Below are 25,530 nucleotides of genomic sequence, written 5' to 3' on the forward strand. Positions count from 1 at the left end.
GGGGAAAGATTTTGAGATGTCCCAGGAATAGGGAAAAGGCCAGTGTAACTGAGGATGTCCATGTGGATTTATAGATAAGCCCTTCCATTTATAATGGAATTACCATTATGTATGCACGCCTCCACAGTTTTAAATTTCAAACTGAATGTGAAACATAATTGTTTCCTCTTAGATCCTTAACAGTGATGCCCAAAATATTTCCCTTTAATGTCTCTCTAGCTTGCACATGTTGACTGGCTTTCTTTCCTTTGATCTGAGATGTGCCCATTGATTTGGTAATATTTCATCTCTTCCTTTTCCTCTATCTGAAAGAGAATCAATAATCATTTTCTATGCCTTTAGGTTTTCTAATTTTGCTTTCAGAAAATCAACACCACCTCCTTCTTTCTTAACCAGGCCACCCCATCAAACACATACTTGTCCAATAGGCCATGGGGTATCAGAATCTTATAGCTGGAAGACCTGTGAGGGGTCATCAGATCCCTCTCTACATTTTAAGGGAGGAATCAGAGCCCCAGAGAGGAGAGCCTGTCATGTGGCAGTGAGTGGAGGTGTCAACTCAACCCCAAAGTTCTTTCTGCCGCCCAAAGTTTCTCCTTGCCATGACAATTACATGATCATTGAGAATATGAACCACTTTGGTGGCACACTGGAAGTAAGACTCAACACTCCCCAAGGGTAATGACAATCCCTTAGTAAGAGCCAGACTCAGCACCTGGAAGGTGCCTTGGCTACCAGCAGGTCCTCAAACAACACTCGAATAAATTAGTAAACGCCCACTGAAATGTCACCTCCTCGGAGAATCCTTTCACCCCCCTTCTAACGGAGGCTCTCATGCTATTCCCTATCCCCTCTGTGGAGATTTTCAAGAGGATATGAATGCTACTTTTTTGCATACCTCAAATTCTTTAAGGGGAAATAAATGAACAGACGAGCATTGCAGAAACTAAGACTCAGGATCTTTTCTGCCCAATGTCAGAACCCGGCTGGCAGGTTATTTAACTATTAAAGAGAAGGTACTGCAGGAGCCAGCATCTTATTGGAATATCTAGAAACTGGAACTTTAACCAGGAACATAAAGGCAACTTTCTCTGCCAGGATCCATAAATGTCAAAGAATTATTTCAGCAACCTTGAATCTCCCATGCCTGACACAGTCCAGGGCAAGGTGCGTGCTGCACCCAGTTCTCTGTGCTTATGCCATATAACCTTTCGCATCTAATTGATTACTAGCTACTGGCACACACAGAATAAACTGTCCAAAGTATACGTTCTTAAAGTGCCAGCTACAAAGAAATGACCCAGGAGACGATATCAAAGACAGATATAAATGACAACTCAGACCTAGGAGACTTGAGAGATAAGGATGAACGGAAAAGGGCATCTGAAACTATCTCAGCGTGCTCGTTCAGCACACATCTGGGGCAAGCTCATCTAGCCAAAGTATTCACAAGATAAGCGTGTAAAGTTCCCACCCAAATACACACCTTGGATAGTGGTTTTTTGCTCACACAGTTGATCCCACCAATAAAAACCATATTGGGCATGATGGGCTTGGGGTAATCCTTGACAAAGTCACCTCTGAGAAGCCAGACAGACGCAGAGCTCATAAGGTCCTGGACAGTCACGTCTTTCTGAAGGATTTCGGAGGCAAGTGGCGCATACGGGGAATAAACCACACTGCACAGAGAGCTCTCTACCAAAGCAATGAGCATGTTCTTCACCCGCTGCAGGAAGGTCATGTGATCTGAGTTAGAGGACAGAGATCTGGGCACATAGGACGGTGGGTTGGGGCACTGGGTACCCTGAAAGTCCAGGCTGCACGGCAGTGCATTCAAGAAGAACACAACAGGCACAGCCAGGTACTGGGCCACGATGGGGCCGCAAGGAAGGAATGGGTCTGTCAACACCAGGTCGAAGCTGCTTTCCACCAGGGAGGTCATCACCTCGTTGTTGTGCAGTAAATGGGAGCAGGAAGACAAAAGCAGAGCTGAATCCTCTTTGACTTTCTTGTAGGTTTTGACCACACGCCGCAGGAAAGGATCATTCTCAAAAACACCATGCCCGAGACTGATAAAAGTCGCTTCGAAGTCCTCCCTTCGGAAAGGCACGGGGTACCTCTTCAAGGTATAAAACGCTCCTTCCTTAATGTATACGGAGGCGTCAGGCGCTAGGACCACTATGTCGTGTCCCCTCTGCTGCAGCTGCTGGAGGACCCCGACCAAGCTCAGCCAGTGGCTGCCGTCTATTGGGACCAACAACACTTTCCCGGCCTGCAACACAGCGGGGCCCAGCACACACAATAGCAGGCCTAGGACAAGCAGACGTGGACCCTGGGACCCTGCTGCCATGGCGTCCTGGCCTTTGCTACCAGACTTTGACTAGCCAGAAGTTTGCCGTCTCCCACTTAACACGTTGTAAGAACCGACGGGACACCAAGTTAATGGTTGATTGTGTCACATGACTGCAGCTGTCAGTTGGCTAAAGGTAACAGGAAGTTTACTCATAGAAATAAAGACGGCGGGTCTTTTCCAGGTTACTTAACAGGCAAACCACACTTCAACTGGCTGGAATTCCTTATCAGTCAATAAAATCACATTTTTGATTAAATACAGAAAGCAAAGCATCTCAGCACCTTTGAATCCATTAAATTAGTATTTCCACGGACCAAGAGAGTGTTATCAGAGAGGGAAAAGGCTATGTGGGGACGAATTAGACTTCCTTGTCACAAATGAAATAGAAAGCTGAATATGCCTTTTAGAAAGAAAAGAACATGATACTGCAAGTCTGCCTTTGGCCCATGGAAACTTCTTAGAATGTCCTTCTCTGCAGCTCACTTAGGGCTCTGCCTGAGCACTGCATCGTTTCTTGATTCATTCATCCAACAAATATGTATTAAGTCCAGCACAGCACTGGGCCTGGAGGCTCCAGCAGGGACCACCACAGATGAGTCTCCTGCCTCCCTAGAGCTCATGCTCCATCAACACAGAGAGACTGACAATTTAAACAGATAGACACATTCAAGGTTGTGAAACATGCTAAAAAGGAAATGAATGCTGCTGGGGTGAAGAATGACAGGAAAGGGAAACCCACTTAAGGATGTGTGCACAGAAGGCCTTTCCCAGGACAGATCTGTGTTCATTCTGAGAGGAACTGAGAGAACATTCTGTAAAGAAGAAACCAAAATAGATAAGGGAACAACAGTAAGTTAAACTGTAGTCGTCATCACACAGGCCGAAGATCAAAGGGAAAGAAGACACTTTGGGAAATTTGATGACCAGGTTAAAGGCAAAAGGGAGAGACAAACAAAAACAAAATTTATATGTATTTATTGAGCTTGTGCAATGTACCAAGTACGGGGCTCAACACTTCACAACACCTCTTACGTAATCCCCTAGAACTATACTTAAGGCAGATACTATCATTCCCATTTTACAGACAAAGATACTGAGGCTCATGAAGACAAAGTGATTTGCCAGAGTCCTGCATTTACTAAGTGGCAGAGCTGAGATCCAGGCCCTGAGTGTCACAGCCCAGAGACCCTGCTCTCAAGCACAACTCCCCACGGCCTCTAGCCTGGCCCACACAATGATTTTAAGGCTGCCATCATCTGAAATTTACATCCAACTAGAAGTCAGAAGCAAAGCTATGACCCCCACAGTCATTACTTAACCAAAATAAACGAAGACAAGGCAGATGGCAGGACTTCAGGATTACATATAAGGCGCTCACACAGCAATACCCAGCTGGCACCCTAAAAGATCAAGTGATGAGTTGAGGAGCAAGTATGGTAGTTGCCCAAAGAAAGGGCAAATCGGAGTGCCGACAGAACTGAGCATCTCACTTTTTCCTCCTGGGATCCATTGCTATTCTATACAATCCCAAGATGAAAGCACAGATCTCAACATTTTGACCATGGACATCCCTGGCCACCCAAACTGGGGATCTATTAGGAGGATCATGGAGAATCCGTTAACTTTAAAGCTTTGGTATCCTATGGACATATTCACAGGGCCCCTCATTCTGGTACTTAGAGTAGGAACTCAGAATCCCTCTTCCCTGTACCACCATCCTCCACAGACCTCCAGTCTTGTATGTGTTGATGTAAGCGTGCACATATGTGCACATGCTCACACACACATGCACTCTGAAGCTCCCTACACTGACCCTACAAGCACTCTCCATCCTCCAGGATCAAGATTTGAGACGAACAGAAAAGAGGTAGCAAGGTTTTGGCTCATTGGTGTGCCCTTATCTGCAATTCTGAAATTGATAACCCAGGTTAAACATTAAGGGCAGTCATTCTTCTGAAGTCTCCACGTTATGAGCATTCCTCTGTACATTACACCGTGGAGCAAAGGGCTGTAAAACACACAGTCACCACTGTCATGACTTTATGACTTTCCTGCATCACGCAGAGCCTCAGCACTTTTTGAGGTCACTGTGCGCCTGGATGGTTTGGAGCCAAGAGTCTGCCCACAACTGGGGAATGTTGTTTACCAATCCGAACAGCAGGCAATCCACATTCACTCTCAAGAATTACGACCAAGAACCACTACTAAGTAAATTTTAAAAGCTTCTGCCATGGAACCTGAGCTGAATCCATTGCTGATGCCCCCACTCACCAAACATTTACGGGAAGTGTTGGCCCTACTGGCACTCTGCTAGGACCTAGGACCAGGAAACCAAGTTCGAAGTGGTCCCTGCCTGTCAGGAGGGCTCCAGTGGGCAAGAGACAAGCAAGCAGGCAGTTACAGGGCAGGGCGAAATGCTCTCTGGTGGAGGAGCACGGGCGGCCAAAGAAACACAGAGCAGGGCAGCAACGTCGTCTTGCTTTGGGAGCTACTGAAGAGCGGGGTGTCTGCGAGAGCATTCCTGGAACCCACGGGAAGGTAATTTCTTTCTATGCTGAAGCCAGTAGTTGGGACCCCTCTCTCCACAAATTTCTAGCTCCTTTGATGGGATTGTGTTAGAACTGCTTGTTACTCAACTCAAGGAGCTATGTAAACAAGCATATTGCCCTGTGGATAATCTATGGGACCCTCCAGGGGAAACAAAAGTGTCTTCCTGGAAGCTCTGTAGCATTGTGTTTTATTCTGCCTTGTGTCCTTTAGCAGTTTGCATATTTGCCTCTCCTGCTATGCGCTCGCTCTCTCGCTCTCTCTTGCTCTCTCGCTCTCTCTCTCCTTACAGGCAAAGCCTCAGCTTTGGAATGACTTCCTTACTCAGGCGCCCGTCCATGGTTTTGCAAACAGTAAGCACTCAGTACAGTGTCTGGATAGATGTGACTTCCTTTCTCCCTTTGCCGTAGGCCCCATATCCAAGCAAGTACTGAATCTGGATGATTCTACCACTGTCTTTCAGACTCAGCTGCCATGGTCCTGTTTCAGGGCCTCAGGCCCCATTGCCCCCAACCTCTACCTGTCCCTTATGATTCCCTGCACCAGCTGTCCCCTGCACAGCCCCAACCTACCACCACCTGTGAAACCTTGGCCAACAGCTTCCTAGGACCTAGAACAGAAATGAGACTACCCAGCCTTGCCCCTAGAACTCCCTGAAATGGACCCCAGCCCACCTGTCCAAACTTGTTCCTCTTCTCCAGCGCTTCCACAGGACCCCTCCCTCTGCCCCTCTCCCTCCAGCCATTCCAGATCACCTGTCCTTCCCAAAATACGCTTTATACTTTCCCACAATGCTTTGTTCACACTAGACTCTACTCCTGATCAGCTTGCTACTACTGTGTATTGCATGCTTACCAAGGGCCAGGTCCAGAGCTTTATAATCAGTTGTTCAAGATGATATAAAGTCACCAGTTTATTCCGGTGAGATAGCACACCCTGTTGGATCTACTACCCTTTATGATGAAATTAAGAAAGTTCATTGGTTAATCATTTTCCTCTTAGAACTAAGTGACCTGTATTACTGTTGCCTCAGCATTCATCAAAGCAAAGAACAGTGCTCAAGAGAGAATAAAAGGAGAAAGTGAAGTCAGATGTCAAGAAATGACAAAAGAAAAAATCACGGTCATGACACAGCAGTTTTCATGGAACTAATCACTGTACCCCAAGTTTACCCATAGCGCTAAAAACATGGCTGGCAAGTTTTAATCGTTTTGATATGCTAGACCAGGAGTTCTCAAACTATGGGCCAGGGCACCCTGGGGAGCCCCAAAACTTTTTCGGGGGAATTTTGCAAAGTAAAAACTATTTCCATAATAGTGATACTTGACTTTTTCACTCTCATTCTCTCCTACGTGTACGGTTGAGTTTCCCAGTGGCTCCGCAACATGTGATGCAGCAACAGATTGAAGGCAGACTCAGATATGAGAAACCAGTTCTCTTCTGTTAAGCCAGAGAGACGCAAAAATTATAAAACAATGCCACTCTTCACTAAATTTTTTCATTTTGAAGAATTGTTATTTCTCCATAAAAATATTATGTTAGCGTGTAACAGGTTTATTTTTACTATTAAATTGACCAATGAATTTCTGTGTTTTAATTTCTAAAGGAGTAAGTATTGATACCTAGAACCCACACAATCAAAAGCAAATGGGTCCTGAGGCCAAAAGTTGGAGCACTGCTGACCCAGACAAATGACACACCTGACCTTCAGCCCAGGGTCAGGCTAAACACGCTCACATCACCATACCCCTACCCGAGAGCCCAGGGAAAGCCCGATGCAAATGATTTAAGAAAATCATTCTCTGCAGCAGCCAGAGTCCCCGGCCCTGTTGACTGGCTAAATTCCTCTTCTTTCTACCCTATTCGGAAACCATGGCAACCTGGGAGCCGCTGGGTGGGAGAAGCCGCGAGTGGGAGGAGCCGGTGAGTGGGCGGGGCCTTGGGTGGGCAGAGCCTCTGCGCCAGCGTGATACATGTGACATAATACCCAGTACGGAGCACTGCATTCTGGGATGCGGCTTTGACCAATGAGATGCAGCTACGTCACAAAGGGCGCCGGTCTCCTGCGGGCTGGCCTCGCGGGGCGTTCGGGCTTGTGCCCCGGGCCTGCCAGCCGCACTGCTTGCCGTGCCCCGCTGTCCAGCATGGTGGACTACTACGAGGTGCTGGGCGTGCCCCGCCAGGCCTCGTCCGAGGTCATCAAGAAGGCGTACCGGAAGCTGGCGCTCAAGTGGCACCCCGACAAAAACCCCGAGAACAAGGAGGAAGCGGAAAGGAGATTCAAACAAGTGGCCCAGGCGTACGAGGTGTTGTCAGACGCCAAGAAAAGGGAAGTCTATGACCGATACGGCGAGGCAGGGGTGGACGAGGGCGGGGGCAGGGGCGGGCTCTTCGAGGACCCCTTCGAGTACGTCTTCACCTTCCGCGACCCCGCCGAGGTCTTCAGGGAGTTCTTCGGTGGCCAGGACCCATTTTCGTTTGACTTTTTCGGAGACCCGCTTGAGAACATTTTTGGGGGTCGGAGGAACGCCCAGGGAAGCAGAAGCAGAGGGTCCACAAACCTTTTCTCCTCCTTCAGTGAGTTTCCAATGTTTGGGGGTGCTTTTTCTTCTTTTGATGCAGGATTTCCTTCCTTTGGTTCCCTGGGGAATGGAGGCCTTTCTTCCTTCTCCATGTCCTGTGGTAGTGGCGGGGCGGGCAACTTCACATCTTTGTCGACTTCCACCGAAATAGTGAATGGCAAAAAAATCACCACCAAGAGAATCATTGAGAATGGCCAAGAAAGGGTGGAAGTGGAAGAAGACGGAGAGTTAAAGTCCCTGGTGATCAATGGCAAAGAGCAGTTGCTGCACATTGCCACCAAGTAGTTCCGGTCCGCGTTCAACTTCAAGCACATTTGAGGAAGAACAGGACTTTTTTTTTCTCTTGGAAGATTACAAGGGAACTCTACTTTCAGAACACCTGTTCTCAAGAATTTATAAACAATTCATGCCAAGGCCTTTTGTTGTTGTTGTTGGGACCCCAGGAATAGGACCTCTGCTCATCTTTAAAAAAAAAAAAAAATGTAAATATCTGGATGCATTTTGCTATTTATTAAACGTAACCCCAAGGCAGGCAGTGAGTACTCCACAGTAGTAGAAAAAAATGTTCACCACAGCACCGGAAATCTTGCCTTCCCATTTTGTTTGAATGTAAGCCAAGTGGTTTGCTCTGAGGTTAACATTGCCAGGATAAATCATTTTACTTCATTTTTTAGCGTGGGGTGGTAGAAGATATAGATATATTAATAGTATCTCTGGCTTAAATTAAAGATGGTTTTTAGTTCCGTGTAAATGCTGGTGATGTAGTAAAAATTGACCGTTTAAATATAATGTTAAGCCTAGGCTTTTTAAAAGCGGGTAAACCTGGCATGAGTGGGTGTATTAGTTACCTCTGGCTGCTGTAATAAGTTACCAGGAACTTGGTAGCTTAAAACAATTCACATTTATTCTCTTAAATATCTGGAAGTCAGAAGTCTGAAATCAATTACAATGGACTGAGGTCAGTGTTAGCAGGAACACGTTCCCTCCAATGGCTTGGGCAAAATACTTAAGTGAATTCCTCCCAGTTACATGGTGGGTTAATAGCATCGTTAGGACTGTATTCAAGTCCTTGACTTAAGCAATAAAAAAAAAAAATGTAGTGATGAGTCAAAAGCCCAATGCCAGCTGCTAGCCTGTACCAAACTTGGTTCTACAACTATGATTGACGGAAATGTGAAAAGCAGTTCTGTAAGCTGCACAGAACTATCCCCTTGCCATATGCAGGATGTATCTCAGTACAAACTAGGTTGACAGAAGCCAGGAATATTGGAAAGCTTGGGATATTGATTGGGTGAGGCAGCATACACACATCTGAGAGGGTAGTTTTCTGTTGGCACAGTTTATGTCCCCAAAGAAAACCTTTTTGGGCATGGTTGCCTTGGGATACTCCATCACAAAGTGTGCCATCCTCCTTGGTCACCTGCAAGGAAAGGTTTGCATTAGGCACGGGAGCAGAGAGGTGACTGAACTGGACAGACCGAAAACACAGCATCTTCTTAATTCTTTACAGAAAGGTCATGTGGCCTGAGCGTACTGTGACAAACTAGGAATATGTGAGATTGTGTTTGGATGCTCTTTGGTGCCCTTGAAGTCCAATCCCCATGGAATGACACACAAACAATCACAGCAGGAACATAGGGGTCAGCCACCACTACCCCACAGGGGCACACAGAGTCTGTTAAACCACATCAAATAGTCACTGAGGAACCTGGGCAGTGCTGCCTCTACACTGACTGTACGAGGAGTGTCAGAATAATAAGACTACAGGGCTTTCCCAAAAATGTGTTTGGGCCAGCCTGGTGGCACAGCGGTTAAGTGCTTACATTCTGCTTTGGCAGCCTGGGGTTCGCCAGTTCGGATCCCAGTGTGGACGTGGCACCACTTGTCAAGCCATGCTGTGGCAGCATCCCACATATAAAGTAGAGGAAGATGGGCACGGATGTTTGTTCAGGGTCACTCTTCCGCAGCAAAAAGAGGAGGATTGGCAGCAGATGTTAGCTCAGGGCTAATCTTCCTCAAAAAATAAATAAAAATTTTTAAGAAAAACATATAAAAAATGAGTTCAATTGCTTGCCAGGCAAGGGAACTCACAGCAGTGAAGACATTCATGGTTGCGGGGAGGGGCAGGGCAGCAGGGGGAGAAGGGATGTCAGGGGTTTTGAAGCAACAGGGAAGGGGTGCACAGTTTCAGCATCCTTATGCTAATTAAAGGTTGACAATTACCACTCTAGATAGGACAGAATATGTATTTGTATCTATTTAACTGGTTAAAACAAGTCCCCATTGTTCAGTGGTCATGAAAGTCTTCAGTTGGGTCCAGTAAGAGTCTGGCATATCAAGGTCCCTTAAAGATCATGGATCTTTAACAGCTCTGATCAATTATAATAGTACAGGACAAACATAGTATTCAGTTTGGGAATATCCTGGATTAGTGCTACTAAGTGGAAAGTTTCCCTTTTACAGAAATATAAAGCATTTTATTTAAAGAATTTTCAAAACTGAAAATGTCATTTTTAAAGACTGGCACCTGAGCTAACATCTGTTGCCAATCTTCTTTTCTTTCCTCGTCCTCCTCCCCGAATCCCCCCAGTACACAGTTGTACACTGTAGTTGTAGGTCCTTCCGGCTGTGCTGTGTGGGACGCCGCCACAGCTTGGCCTGATGAGCGCTGCTAGATCTGCACCCAGGTTCTGAACCGGCAAAACCCTGGGCTGCTGAAGTGAAGCACGCAAACTTAACCACTTGGCCATGGGGCCGGCCCCAAAAATCTCTTTTTTAAAATGTCCTGGTACAAAAACATCACAATGCTGGAGGCCTGTATCTCAATTTTCCTTTTATAGAAAGGTTTGAGTGGGCTTTCAGAGTGGAAAAAAAGGCATTTCCTCTGGTACAAGGATGACCATCTCGAGTCCCCTGCGTGGAATCACTAGCACCTTCCCACAGAACACACCAGGCGGGGAGAGGCACGTTCCAGGTAGCCCCAAGAGACCTGGAGACCTGTGGTGATCTCGGCAGAATCCAAATAGCGAGCAGAACACATCTCCTGGCTGGAGCTCCACACAGAGCTGTTTTTAGTTCAGCTTACTTCACACAAGGGAAAACATCTGGAAGAGAGAATGCTCTCTTCAAATAACCATTAAAGGACCAGGCTTCTCCCCTGCGGTTCCACTCTTCTGTCTCCAAACAGAGAGAGAGACCTTTCCCATCTCGGGAAACCATTCACCTGACCGCTTACCTCTACAGGAATCCCTAATTCTACTTTCTCATCCTACTTTGTCAGTAAACACAGATCCCTTTCATTTCCTCTTCTCCTTCTCTCCTTTACACTCTTTCAGTATAATTTCAGTTACCAGCAATCAGCATAACTTCAATTACCAGCAATCTGGTAAGACTACCCACTACGGGAAGCAGTCACTGCCCTCTTTACTCGACTAATCTATTCTCCATCTTTATCCCACTCAGCTGAATTTTAGACTTTTTAGTAATTTATAAAATCTTCCTCCTATTAACGCGCATCTTGTAGTATACCCAATCAGAAATAGGCTTTGTTAAAGCGGAGCTCTCTAAGGAAAGCTCCTTATTTGATTTTTTTCCACTTAGTGAATGAGAATATTTATGTGAAATCAGGGAGAGCGCTTCATTCGAGGTGTCTATATTGGACAAAATTCAGAGGAATTCTTTACCTTGGAACGTTGTGAAGACAAAATTATTTGTTAAAATGAGTATATTCATGTCTTGGGGGGCACAATAAGTAACTTGAAGGAAGCAAAAAAGTGAATTTTTAAAAACGCACATTGAAAGCCATAAACTCACAACTGATAAGGGAGAAAGTAAAATCAGTGCTATAAACACGCTCTTCAGAGATACTCTCCCAGAATACAGCAGAAAAGCAGAGGAGAGAAAGTTGAAGAGTAAGATGATAGCAACAGAGCTTGCAAAATAGAAATCTATGGATGACAGATATTCCCAAAGAAGAAACCAGGACAAAAACGTCAATAACTTAAATAGAGGAAAACTTTCAAGTTTTCAATAAGATCTGGGTTTAACTTTTGGCTTACCTACGTGTGTGGTAGGCAGAAAAATGGCACTGAACAGATGTCCACATCCTATCCCCTGGAACCTACAAATACGTTACCTCATGTGGCAAAAGGGACTTTGCAGATATGATTAAATTAAGGATCTTGAGATGGGAGATTATCTTGGATTATCTGTGTGAGCTCAGTGTTATCACAAGGATCCTTATCAGCAAAAGAGGGAGGCAGGAGAGTCAGAGATTTGAAGGTGCTATCCTGCACTTACATGGAAACGGAAAAGTGCCAGAAAATTCCCAAATTAACAAAAAAACTTGTTTAAAAAAAAGGAAAAGGAGGGGCCCTCCTGGCGGCGCAGCGGTTAAGTTTGCACATTCCGCTTCACAGCGGCCTGGGGTTCACCGGTTTGGACCCCCGGTGCAGACGTGGCACTGCTCTGCACGCCATAGTAGGCATCCCACATATAAAGTAGAGGAAGATGGGCATGGATATGTTAGCTCAGGGCCAGTCTTCCTCAGCAAAAAGAGGAGGATTGGCAGGAGATGTTAGCTCAGGGCTAATCTTCCTCCAAAAAAAGGGAAAAGGAAATAATAATGTAAAAAATAATGAGCTTACACTAAATGGAAGGAGTAAAATTGAATATATACATTGTGTGAATGGACAGAATTCTTACAGCAATAGAAACCATCTGAATGGAGGGGGTTTTTACATGTTATGTAAAAATCTTTAAGGAAACTTTTTTATAAAGTTTTTTTTTTACATTGGCCCTGAGCTAACATCTGTCACCAATCTTTTTTTTTTCTTCTTCTTCTCCCTAAACCTCCCCAGTACATAGATGTATATTCTAGTTGTAGGTCCTTCTAGTTCTACTATGTGGGAGGCTGCCACAGCATGGCTTGATGAGGGGTGCTAGGTCTGACCCCAGGATCTGAACCGGCAAAACCCTGGGCTGCCAAAGCAGAGCCCATGAACTTAACCACTCAGCCGTGAGGCTGGCCCCTGTAAAGTTTTCGTAAGTTGAAAGTAAAGAGAGAGACTTCACATGTATGGTCAAATGGTTTTTGGCAAGGGTGCCAAGACGATTCAATGGGGGAAAGGACAATCTTTTCAACAAATGGTGCTGGGGAAACTATATATCCACATGCAAAAGAATGAAGTAGGACCCTTACCTAACACCACATACAAAAATTAACACAAAATAGATCAAAGACCTAAATGTAAGATCTCAAACTATAAAACTCCTAGAAGGAAACATAGGACAAAGCTTCATGACATTGGATTTTGCAATGATTTCTTGAATGTCACACCAAATTCACAGGTAATAAAAAAAAATGGACAAATTGGACTTCACGAAAATTTGTGCAATACAGTAATGTGGTAATCCACAGAATGAGAGAAAACATTTGCAAATCATATATCTGATAAGGGATTAATATCCAAAGTGTATAGAGAACTCCTAAAACTCAACAACAAAGAAGCTTGATTCAAAGACAGGCAAAGGACTTGAATAGACATTTCTCCAAAGAAGATATACAAATGGCCAATAAGCACACGAAAAGATGATCAACATCACTAATCATTAAGGAAATGCAAATCAAAACTACAGTGAGATGCCACCTCACACCCATTAGGATGGCTACTATCAAAAACACAGAAAATAACAAGTGTTGGAGAGGATGTGGAGAAACTGGAACCCTTGTGCACCCTTGGTGGGAATGCAAAATAGTGCAGCCACTGTGGAAAACAGTATGGCAGTTCCTCAAAAAATTAAAAATAGAATTACCATATGATCTAGCAATTCTACTTCTAAGCATATACCCAAAAGAATTAAAAGCAGGATCTCAAAGAAATATTTGTACACCCATGTTCATAGCAACATTATTCACAATAGCCAAAAGGTGGAAGTAACCCAAATGTCCATCAATTGATGAACAGATAAGCAAAATGTGGTATATCTATACAATGGAATATTATTTAGCCTTAAAAAGGAAGGAAAGTCTGACATATACTATGACATGAATGCACCTTGAGGACACTGTGCTAAGAGAACGACTTAAAGGGTCATTCAGGTAGAAAAATGGGAGTGAGGATTTGAACCAATGCAGTTAACTCTAGAGAATACATCCACATAGAAAACTAAAAGAAAGAAGCAAGAATTGCTTTTTAAATGCCTTCCAGTCTTTCAATTTTTACAATCTAATAGATACATATATATTTCATAAATTGAATAAATATATTGCATAAAGGAAAAAGAAAACCAAGTATAATAGATCCCTTGTGGTTTGAGCACAAAGAAATACAGAGTTAGAGTCCTTTGCAATAATATAAAAAGAGGTACAGAAGTAAGAATACAAAAACTATAAAAGCTCTTGTCATGGAAGTTAATATAAATTAAGTGAATATGACATAAAAGGGCAAAAAAGATAGCTAACTCAGTGCATTAAGAAATAAACCCAGGGCTAGCCCCAGTGGCTTAGTGATTATGTTTGGCACACTTCACTTCACCGGCCTAGGTTCAGTTCCTGGGCGCAGGCCTATACCACCTGTCTGTCAATAGCCATGCTGTGGCAGTGGCTCACATACAAAAAGAGGAAGATCGGCAATGGATGTTAGCTCAGGCAAATCCTCCTCAGCGAAAAAAGAGAAACAAACAAACCCAGCTCCCAAGAGTCCTATTTCAGTTAAACCCGAATATCCAGGGTTAACATAAGATGCCTCTGAGGGGCCGGCTCCGTGGCCAAGTGGTTAAGTTTGTGCACTCTGCTGCGGCAGCCCAGGGTTCGGATCCTGGGCATGGACATGGCACCACTCGTCAGGCCATGTTGCGTCCCACATCCCACAACTAGAAGGACCTGCAACTAAGATATACAACTATGTATGGGGGGTTTTGGGAAATAAGCGGAAGAAAAAAAGAAAAAAGATTGGCAACAGTTGTTAGCCCAGGTGCCAATCCTTAAAAAATAAAAAATAAAAAATAAATTAAAAAAAAAAAAGATGCCTCTGAAACTATTAGTAAAGCAGTGGTTTCCCACCACGGAAACTCGGGGTGGAGTGGGGTGGGTTTGGTGATGTGGTCAGCCCCTCCTAACAAACCAGGCCCCTTTTAGACTCATATCTCTTCATCACTGTCCCTACCTTCACTGGGTTTATAGGCTCAGTTTTATTTTCTCCCTAGCCCCTTCCAACATCCTTTGATGACTTTAGCATCCCAAGTCGAAGACCCATCTGACATGCAATTCAACTCTGGTACATTCCCACAATATATACCAGACACCAACTCCTGGTCAGCAAACTTCTTGTCAACACAGCTCCATCTCTGAAAAGCTGGACTTGATTTCTTTTTCTGATCATGGAGACCTCGTCTTCTCTCTACAGCATTGTCTCACTTCCACTTAATTTATTCAACCTTTTTGAAATATCTGCTTCCTTTTAGTATTTAGGTCTCCTGTGATCTTACTTCAGTCACTTCCAAGATAGGACCACTAAAAACTATCATGTTGGGGCAGGCCCAGTGGCATAGTGGTTAAGTTCACGTGCTCCACTTCGGTGGCCTGGGGTTCGTGGGTTCAGATCCTGGATGCGGACCTACATACCATTCATCAAACCATGCTGTGGCAGCATCCCACATACAAAATAGAGGCACAGATGTTAGCTGAGGGACAATCTTCCTCAAGCAAAAAGAAGAAGGTTGGCAATGGACGTTAGCTCAGGGCCAATCTTCCTCACCAAAAAAAAAAGCAAAACCAAAAAACTATCATGTCAACAAATACAATTTGCTAGTTCCTTTATCCTTCCACAGAACACCTGCAAGCAAAAACCCCCTGATGGATCAGTTCACAACTCAATTTCTCTGCTCCCACGCAGCTGGAGAAAATTGCACAACCGTGCAGACAGAGCCTTTACAAAGAAACAATCACATCATTGCTTGTCAGTCCTATGATGGACCTCCACATCTGCCTCTCTGTCCTCTGAATAGCCACTGCACACCTTTACTACACTGCTGAGGCACTTTAACAATTTATCTTATGGAAGATTGTTAGAAGGAGAATGAGAGGTAGAAATCTCTAGAAAGATTGGAGGATAAGTAAGCACCTGGGAGTAAGTTACAAAAAATATGTGTTCCGCCTGGAACATTGATTGGATTAAAGCACCAAAACTGACCTGCGATAATGGCTTCCTGTGGGCACAGTTTATGCCCCCAATGAAGACCATGTTGGGCATAATTGGCCTGGGGTAGTCCAACACAAAGTCTCCTCTGAACAGCCACACAGATGCAGAGCCCAAAACATCCACCAGTGACATCTCTCTCTGAAGAAGCTTAGAGGCCAGGCTTGCATAAGAAACCAAAGTAACATGGCAAATGTACTTCAGAGACAGAGGGTAGAGCATATTCTTGACCCTTTGCAGGAATGTCATGTGGTCTGAATTCATTGTTAAAAGCTTGGGAACATATGAGGAAGGGTTTGGGCACTGTGCGCTCTCAAAATCTAAGTCACATGGAATGTGGCGCAAGAAAAACACAGCAGGAAGCTTCAGGTATGCAGCCAGCACTGCCCCGCAGGGGTAAACGGGGTCAGTTAGAACCACATCAAAGGAACTGGCATTCAGGTGGCTGATCAGGTCCTTGTTATACACCAGCTCCTCACAAAACTTTTGAAAGATCAAAGAAGCCTTTTGCAAATTTGTCATACTTGTCCAAAGTCTCTTGAGAAAATGTGCTCTTTCAAATGCCGTGTGACTCTGGCCCAGCAGGAGGTGATCAAATTCATCCTGGGTGTACGAAACGGAGTAGGTTTTCATGGTGAAAAAGTCCTCTTTCTTGACATGCAGAGTCACCTCTGGCGAAAGGACCACTACTTGGTGGCCTCTGGCGTGGAGCTCCCGCACAACCTCCCGCATGCTAAGCCAGTGGCTGCCTTCCATGGGGACCACCAGCACCTTCCCGCCTTCGGCCCAGGGCCCAACACACAGGAAGAGCAACAGCCCTGCAAGCGCCAGCAGGGGAACTCGGAGTCCCACAGCCATCTCGGTTGAAGCCAGAAGCAGCCCACTTTCCAGATCAGGCTGTGCCTCCCATATTTGTTCTCTTTATCTTATCATCAAGCCACCTAGCAGAATGACGTGTAATTAGAAGGCAACTGCCCTCCTTAAGTTAATTATTATAGAATAAACCTATCCCTAACTTTCACCACTGGCCACACCCTTCTGCTTCCACTCAGGGAGAGACCAGCCCTCCTTATCTTGGAAAAACTCATCTGACCCTGCTGCTCTCTCCAGGGAGCATTCTAGTTCACTCTCTTATTTTTTATCTGATTTCCAAAACAAGGCTGTGGATGCCCATCTCAGTTGTTAGCCTCCTACTTTTCTGTTAACCATGTTCTAAAGGGCTGTGACTGAGTCACCAATGCCCAGTCCCCAACTGAAACCTCTCTGCTGGACGTGACCTTGTTGGCTAACTCTTAAAACTCTTTCCTCCCATTTGTGGGTAACACGGAGCACATCCAGAGAAATATGTAACATTGCTAAGATAGCTTTCTCTAAACGGGAGGGGGACGCTGGCTCTCTGGTTTTATTCATTTTCCGCACCGGGACATCTCTTGCAATGTTCAGCGAACAGTCTCCTTGAAGCGGCTGTCAAATATGGAAATATCTGAAGGGATCCTGAACTTGAGACTGCATGAAGACGACACAAGAGTTTGTTGAGAATTCTATATCTACCTCATGGAATGAGAATTGCTGTTATTCTAAAACACAAATGGGCAAGACAATCCCTCGCAATGACACAGTGAGGTCAGAGAGCACCTCGCCCCAGGGCCTGCTCACAACAAGACAGGATCCAAGACCTGGCCTTGGGTCAGGCTCCGTCTGAACGCCTCTTCTCTCGAATGCTGAAGGCTCCAGTGCTCTGTTCCTCTGTTTCGGGTCTGGAGTGTACGGTCACCCATGCCTTTATTACAGCCTGCAGTTATGTTCAGGCTTTTCTCCAAGGATTTATAGTCCTAAATCCTCATAAGGATGGATTCCTCCAGAACAGAATGGCCTACATAATTTGTGGCTTCCTTCTGAGAGTGGGACCCTGTGTGACCACACGGATCACACGCCCACAGGGCCAACTCTGCTCCAAAAAGTGACTCCCATAGGTGTTCAGCAAGATGCTGACATCTCCTTGTCCTATTTGCTGTGGATGTGATGTGGGTGGGCTCCTTGGACTGTCCAGCTTTCTCTCTCACTGAGGGTACACTTCTGCATCCATGGCTTCTGCCCCAGCAACACCCTGACCCAGGCTGCCATGATGGGCAAAGCTGAAGCTTCCCTTTGCAAGAAAGTTAGCCCCATTAGAGACCCACACTAGTAACAGATTCCACCACTGGGCAAATGCGTGCACACCAAGACACTTCCTGTTTAACAGCAGCTGCCACTGTGCAAGGCGCATTTGGTTTAGCCACCCCTTATAGGCTGTAAGTCCAGGTCCTGGTTCTCTTCCTTCCTCTCCAACAGCAACTTCTCTGCTCTCTTTTTCTGGATCCTCTTTCTGTCCCAGCCACATAACTATATGTCTTCCCGAAGGCTCAGTTTCTGTCCTCTACTCGCAGGTTAAATCCTACCATTTCTGTCCCTCATTCACTTCTACAAACAGCCACACACAATTACTTGAGTGTGTAGGATTGAGGCTGCTCACATCCTATATTAAGTACATAAAAGCGTAAGAGCGAATGGAGCAGGGTGGCTGAGAAGGTGAAACTTTACATTGTCGTTGCTGCTGCAGCTGCTATTATTATCATTAGCAAGAGAAGCTGCCATTTAGGTTTCCAGCCACCAGCACATCTAGTGGCAGAGGCAGCAAGTTACTGGAGTTGGATCCCTTTGTTCTGCTAAGAACTCAGTAGTCCCTGTTACTTGTACAGCTGTAACCACAGACGATGCCAGTCAGAGAGTATACCAGGGCCACATTCTAGCTTCTAAAGATATTATAAGTAAGAAGTAAGAAGATGCAGTGTACCTAAGAGATTGGTGGTGGTGGAGGTGTTTTCTTGGCTCTAATTAGAGATATAAATCAAGACTAGAATAAATGTCCTGGATGGGGAGATTTTAACATTGTAACGCTCTTGATTTTGTCCCAAATTAAGCTATAGATTTAATGCAAGGCCAAGCAAAATCTCACTGGGATTATGAATATGACCAAAAAAATATTTTAAAATTCACCTAGAAGCATTTCTGGCTTCTAGTAACGGATGAGTAGCTCCTGTCAGACCAGAGCTTTCACAGATAATGATTATAAGCTTTTGCAAAAAGCTAAAAACAAAAAAGGCAGTCCGAAGGCACTAGAGAGCAAGTAAAAGCTGGTGGAAACTGAAGGGGAAGAAGGGGACAGTGGATGACATGGGAGCGTGAGGGTGGCCAAGAGCCAGCAGAGTTTCCCTGCTCTTCTTAGCACCCAGCTCTTGAACTTCAGCCCTTGCCCACTGCATGAGCTCCTCCCAGTTAACAGGGAGATTGTCTACATCCCATTTGTCTCCAAGTGACCCCAGAAAGTGGCCAGCACCTCAGTCAGCCCGTCACCCCTCGGGGAGCTGGCACCCCTTGCATTTCCATCAAGCCACAGTGTGTTTCCTGGGTGACCCTGCTCACTGCACCAAACTGTCACTGGTTACCAATCCCGGGGAAGGAGTCCAACTGCACGGAGGACAGCAAAGCTCATCGCTGTGCCAGCCACCAGGAATAGAAGTCCAAACACCTCTGCCCCCAGCATCTTGGTATGAGAGTCACCAACAAGAGTGCAATGCAGTCAAGCACTAGATGGAACGACGCCTTCCTTACGTAGAGTAGAGACAGAAGAAGATCTGCTCCAATAGTGGGCATCCGTCCCCCATGGCCAGCAGGTCCCTCCCGATGGCCAGCCAAATTAGGGCAATATTCCTAGATGCACCCCCTCCTGTACCACATTAGAAAGACCTCATTCCCTACCCGAGGAGGACAGATATGACAGTAGGGTCAGCCAGGTGACATAGGATGCCAATGCTTCAAACAAAGACACAAGAGCATTCTTTGAGCCTGAAATAGGGCAAGGTATTCCCACACAAGATGAAAAGCCGAGCTCAGTCTGCGTGGGCTTATTATCTCTTGGTAAGGAAGAGTTCCAAGCTCAAGGCTCATCCTTATGCTGCCAAGTGGGGGCCAAAAGAATGCATTTCCCAATATCCTTTTCCATGGCTTTTTGCATGAGGACAAGCCACAGTTTAAAAGACCTATAACTAGTTCTAAGTGTTTAGGGAAAAAACCATTCACTAACATTTAATTTAATGAGAAGATACCACTCATTTTTAAAATTCCTTTTTACACGGTAGTTTGAATTAATGTATTTTATATACCTTTGTACTAAAACATAACTCAGATTTCTACGGGCCTTAAAACCACAGACAGTGGTTCCTATTTGAATTGTCTCCTGTAACAGATTCAACGAAGTTGGACCAACTTTTAAAATAAGGGAGGGGGAAGGGCTTGCCACAGCAAGTCCCTAGACCTCGCTCTCCAATGCTTTGATGTCCCCCACCTTGTCCTGCACAGAGGCGTGGAAATGGCAGGAAGCCTTCCCAACCGGAAGGGGACTAAATGACGTGGGAAATTCATGGAGGGTGCAAAAGAGGAAGCAGAAGGCTGAAAGAGAAGAAGGGTGATTTGCTTCCGAGGGCTGCTATAACAAAGTGCCAAAACTAGGCGACTGAGAACAACAGAAATTTCTCGTCTCATAGTTTGGAAGGGCAGAGTCTAAACCAAGGTGTCAGAAGGGCCACACTCCTCCTGAAGACTCTCCTTGCCTCTTCCGGTTCTTGGTGTTGGTCAGTAATCCTTGGTCTTTCTTGGCTTGTAGACGCATCATTCCAGTCACTTGTCCATCTTCTTCCTGTGTGTCTTCACATCATCTTCCTTCTGCACCTGTCTGTCTCTGTGTCCAATTTCCCCTTTTTATTAGGACACCAATCATGTTGAATTAGGGTCCAACGTAATGACCTCATTTTAACTTAATTACCTCTGGAAAGACAGTGTTTCCAAATAAGGTGCCAAGCTGGGGAGCCTGAGTTTCATCCTGAAGTCTGGGGCAGCCACTGAAGTTGGTGTGACCTAGCCAGGCTCGTGTTCCTGAAATACGTCTCTTGCGAAGAAGTAGGGAATGAGTTAGAGGGGTCAGCCTGGATGCAGGTAATCCTACTTGGAGGCTGTGTGTGTGAGCTGGCAGCCTGAACCACAGCTGCAGCAGCACTGGGGACAGGACAGATGTGGGAGGCAGTTTACGGAAGCAGCCGCCAGGAGGCGCTCAAAGCAAGAGTGCAGCACGCAAAGGTCCGGCCCAGAGAAGACAGGGGCAAAGGAGGAGAAAAATCATATGCCATCTATCTGATAAAGTGCTTGTATCTAGCATATATAAAGAACTCTCACAATTCAACAACAACAAAAAAAACCACCCCAATTTAAAGAATGCAAAAAGGATTTGAACAGATATTTCTCCAAAGATAAAGAAAGGCCAACAAGCACTCAAAGTGATGATGAAAATAATAATCATTAGGGAAATGCAAATAAAAACAATGAGATATCACTTCACACCCACTAAGATAGCTGCAGTAAAAAAAATTTTCCATGGAGAATAATAAGCATTGGCAAATATGTGGAGAAAGCGGAACCCTCATACATCAGGGTGGGAGTATAAAATGATACAGCCTCTGTGGAAAATGGTTTGGCAGTTCCTCAACAAATTAGACATAGACTTGTCAGATGACCCGACAATTCCACGCCTGGGTACATACCCAAAAGAACTGAAAGCAAGTGTTCCAACAAAAACTTGTACACAAATGCTGAGAGCAGCACTATTCACAATAGCAAAAGGTGGAAACCCAACGTCCATCAACCGACGAGTGGATAAATAAAGTGTAGCCTGTTCATACAAGAGAATATTCTTTGCTCATAAAAAGGAATGAAGTACCGGTACATGTCACAATGTAGATAAACCTTGAAAACATTAAACTAAGTAAAGCAGCCAGACATGAAAGGACACATATTGTATGAGTCCATTTATATGAAATATCCAGACTAGGTAAATCCATAGGGACAGAAAGCAGATGCGTGGTTACCAGGGGCTGGGGAAGGGGAGGATGGAGAGTGACCTCTAATGGGCATGGGCTTTCTTTTGTGGGTGATTGAAAATGTTCTAAAACTGATTGTGGTGATGGTTGCATAAGTCTGAGTCTACTAAAAACCATTGAATTGTAACCTTTAAATGAATGAATTGTCTGTTATGTGAATTACAGCTCAACAAAGTGGGTTTGATCAAAAAGAAAAAACTTTATCTCATTCTCCTAGAATTATCTAAATTATTGATCAAGCAAGTTTCTAGTTTTGCAGAGACTCATGTTGAATATTTTTTTTAACTCTGTCTATTCTAGCATTTAGCCACTCCTTAGATACTTATTAACAGAAAGAGAGCTGTTAAATGTTCAGGATGTCTGTTAATCTCCAAGATAACCAGTCATAAAGATGGACACAGGGCATTGAAAGAGAAGCAAACCATTGAAGGCATGATAGACATTGGCCAAGTCAACAGCCCAATGCCTGTTAAGAACGACCTGGCATTTTGGGGTTTTATTTCCATGACTTGCCTAGAGTGCAATCCTCAGCTCACAAATAAATGCTGAGATTGCAGCCAGAGTGAACATTGGTAGTCAAAACCCCTGTGGGGAGACAAGGTGAGCTCAGAGGGTGGGCAAAGGATCCTTGCTGCCCCCACACCACCCAGCTGGGGGCCCTGCTAGTAGAGTCACTGATACTCACTTGCAATTTATTTAAATCAGCATTTCTCAGCTTCAACACTATCAAGGTTTGCAGCCAGATAATTCTTCCTCGAGAGCGGGTGACTGGGTATTTCTCAAGCTTTGTAGGATTTGTAACAGCATCCCTGGACTCTACTAGATTACAGTGTTAACCCGCAATTGTGACACCAAAAACGTCTCTAGACGTTGCCCCCCAAGGGACAAAATTGCTCCCTGTTTGAGAACCACTCTCTAGATGATTCTAGAACCAAGAGGAGAAGACTTGGGAACAAGAGAGCTAGTACTGAGGAATTGGAATCCAGTTTTCAGGGAAAAATGCTCCCCAAAGAATGTTGCAAGAAAACCCCCACGGTTTTTATCACCTCGCAGAGAGAAAGTTTCAGCCGGTATTGAGTTAAGGTCTAGGGAAGAGAGAGATGGGGTCACAGTCTCTGCTGACAGTCTACAGAGCACTTTCCCATGCTGCCCATTTGATCCTCAAACAACTCTGAGAGGGGTGAGCCGGAGGTTGTCAGCCCCGTGGTCAGATGAGGAAGCTGAAGTCCAGGTTGCATGGCCAGGAGGAAACTGGCTGGACCCACTAAATTTTTGTGAGGAAGATTCTCCCTGAGTTAACATCTGTGCCAATCTTCCTCGACTTTGTATGTGGGATGCCACCACAGCATGGCTAATGAGTAGAGTAGGTCCTCGCCCGGTATCCAAACCCTCAAACCCAGGCCATCAAAGCAAAGTGAGTGGAACTTTAACCACTCAGCCACAGGACCAGCCCCTAAAATTAAGCATTTTTACATAAACAATTCAGTGGAATTTAGGACATTCACAATGTTGTGAAACCACTGCCTATATATGATGCCAGAACATTTCCACCAGGCCAAAGGGCAGATTTTTTTCATAGTGTTGAATGATTTCATTATCTGAGGAAAAGAAGTTGATTTGGATCACTTTATAATTACAAATACAAGGAGATAATTACATTTGTACACAATGTTCCCTGTGGTGTCACATTGGGATGACAACTGAGATACAAATGTCAGTCAAGCACAGAGAAGGGTTCACGGTGCCCACAAAGTTCATTCACTGCCATCTGGTTTCTCAATAGGACCAAACAACTGTTTTTGCCAAAGTAGAATGTTTGGTCCAAGGTACCAAAAATAATATTATTTTCCTTCTTAAGTCAAATGTTTCCTATTACTCTTTTCCTTATTAACTTCTTGGTTAAATTTTCCTTACACACAGGTTTTCTATTCCTGCCCCGTGCTCCCTGGAACCAGTCCACTTATGCTCATCCCCCAGCCCCCACCGCCTCTCAGAATGACTCCCAACTGTCCAAAGTGTCAACAAGAAATGGGCAGGTGTTCAAGGAGGGTGGGAAGGGTCTTTGGGACCTACTGAGGCTTTCTCTTTGAAGAAAAAAGCATTGAAAAAGGATTCTGGTGGGAAAGACACAGTGGTCTGAAGGCCTTCAACAGTGGAAATATTAAAACAAAAAAACCCAAAGTTCTCAAGTGTTTATTTTCCAAAGTAGCTTTGGGTCCTCTTTCCCATGTGTCAGGAGGGTATCTTGAAACAATTTCCTTAGGTCAGAGGTCAACACACTTTTTCTGTAGAGTCAGATTATAAATACGTAGGCTCAGTAGGACACAAACATCTCTGTGACCTGTTCCTTGTTGTTATTGTTTCTCACATTCCCACGTGTTTAAAACACGATACCATCCTTAGCTCTAGGCCTATAACAATAGCTCTCTGGGCAGATTTGGTCCACCAGCTGTCATTTGCTGATCCCTAGTTTAGGGCCCATGGAAAATGCAGGGCACAGATGTGGGAGAAGGATTTTGATATGGACTATCCTCTTAGCTCTGCATCCTCTTGGTCAAAACTTCACCTGTTTTCTCAAAAGATACTGTAGGATTTGGACTGGAAGCTTCTAAGATTCCTTCTATGATTCTGTGACTGTCCCCAGATTACCTAGCTAAAGCCATCTCCTGCTGTTGATGTCACGAGCCCTGTCTCCATTCAAAACCTCAACATCATCGAGGAGAAGAGCCAAGATGGCGCCGTGAGTAGTCCTCTTTGTCTCTCGCCCTTCGAGTCTACAATTATTTGGACACTTATCGCTTGACAAAGGATATCCAGACAGCATCTCAGGACGTCTGAGACACCCACGCGACTATACATCGGAAGGCGGATGGACTTTCCTCCGGGAGGATGTGGAAATAGGTGAAAACTCTCCGACCCCGACGGGCAGCCTAGTACCCGCAAGCGGCTTTCTTCCAACGGACGCCCCCAGAGGATCCACACACATCTAGGGCAGGAGCGAGAACACAACAGAGGAGCGACGGTGGAAACAGGTGACCAGAACCCTACCTAAACCCCCTGCAATTACTCCTAAACGCAGAGGGAAACTTTGGAGTTGCACACCTGAGCCCGCGGGGAGAGTCTCTCCCCGCCATTGGCGGGGAGACCCAGCCTGGGGCTCGGGGCGCCCGGAGGGTCCCAGAGAGAGACACGGAGGGCACGGAGATCTCCCAGCTGCCATTGCCCGCCCCGTGGGACTAGGGATTGCCGGAGATATCGGAGAGGACCGGGGCCGGGGGAATTTTCAAGGGCCGGTTCTGCGACCCGGAGGGGAAGCGCCGGAGCTCCGCCCGGGCAGCAGACAAAACTCTCTGTCTGCCGTTAGCAGAGGGGCCACGCCGAGCATTCACGGCTCCGGGAGAGGCCCGGAGAGAATCCCAGAGGGCGGGGCGACCCCCAGCTGCCGTTGCCCGCCCCGTGGGTCTAGGGATTGCCGGAGATCTCGGAGAGGACCGGGGCGGGGGGAACTTTCAAAGGCTGGTTCTGCGACCCGGAGGGGAAGCGCCGGAGCTCTGCCCGGGCAGCAGACAAAACTCTCTGCCTGCCGTTAGCAGAGGGGCCACGCTGAGCATTCACGGCTCCGGGAGAGGCCCGGAGAGAATCCCAGAGGGCGGGGCGACCCCCAGCTGCCGTTGCCCGCCCCGTGGGTCTAGGGATTGCCGGAGATCTCGGAGAGGACCGGGGCGGGGGGAACTTTCAAAGGCTGGTTCTGCGACCCGGAGGGGAAGCGCCGGAGCTCCGCCCGGGCAGCAGACAAAACTCTCTGTCTGCCATTAGCAGAGGGGCCACGCCCAGCATTCACGGCTCCAGCAGAGGCCCGGAGAGAATCCCAGAGGGCGGGG

General features: G+C 45.8%; 3 protein-coding genes across 6 annotated transcripts in view; 1 reads left to right on the forward strand and 2 right to left on the reverse strand.

The window, feature by feature from the left end:
* Window positions 1-25,530, reverse strand: part of LOC124229284 (UDP-glucuronosyltransferase 1-6-like) — a 96,605-nt gene that overhangs the window by 9,561 nt on the left and 61,514 nt on the right. The window contains exon 1 of one of the 4 annotated variants that reach the window (XM_046644420.1): window positions 1,487-2,382. The exons of the other annotated variants lie outside the window; for them this stretch is intronic. Within the exon in view, the coding sequence (XP_046500376.1) occupies window positions 1,487-2,350 (864 nt within the window). The 5' untranslated portion in view covers window positions 2,351-2,382. Of the gene's footprint in view, window positions 1-1,486; window positions 2,383-25,530 lie in introns of those variants that run through there. 4 annotated transcript variants of the gene reach the window in all.
* Window positions 6,937-7,969, forward strand: LOC124229286 (dnaJ homolog subfamily B member 3-like). The gene has a single exon (XM_046644425.1). It carries the CDS (start codon window positions 7,045-7,047, stop codon window positions 7,765-7,767), a length of 723 nt encoding a protein of 240 aa, XP_046500381.1. The 5' UTR covers window positions 6,937-7,044; the 3' UTR covers window positions 7,768-7,969.
* LOC124229285 (UDP-glucuronosyltransferase 1A3-like) lies at window positions 8,121-16,538 on the reverse strand. Its single transcript, XM_046644424.1, has 2 exons — window positions 15,675-16,538; window positions 8,121-8,902 (listed from the first exon to the last, which is right to left on the reverse strand). The coding sequence occupies exons 1-2, from the start codon at window positions 16,536-16,538 to the stop codon at window positions 8,639-8,641; spliced, it is 1,128 nt and encodes a 375-aa protein (XP_046500380.1). The 3' UTR covers window positions 8,121-8,638.

The sequence above is a fragment of the Equus quagga genome, chromosome 17, assembly GCF_021613505.1.
Source record: "Equus quagga isolate Etosha38 chromosome 17, UCLA_HA_Equagga_1.0, whole genome shotgun sequence".
NCBI lineage: Eukaryota > Metazoa > Chordata > Mammalia > Perissodactyla > Equidae > Equus > Equus quagga.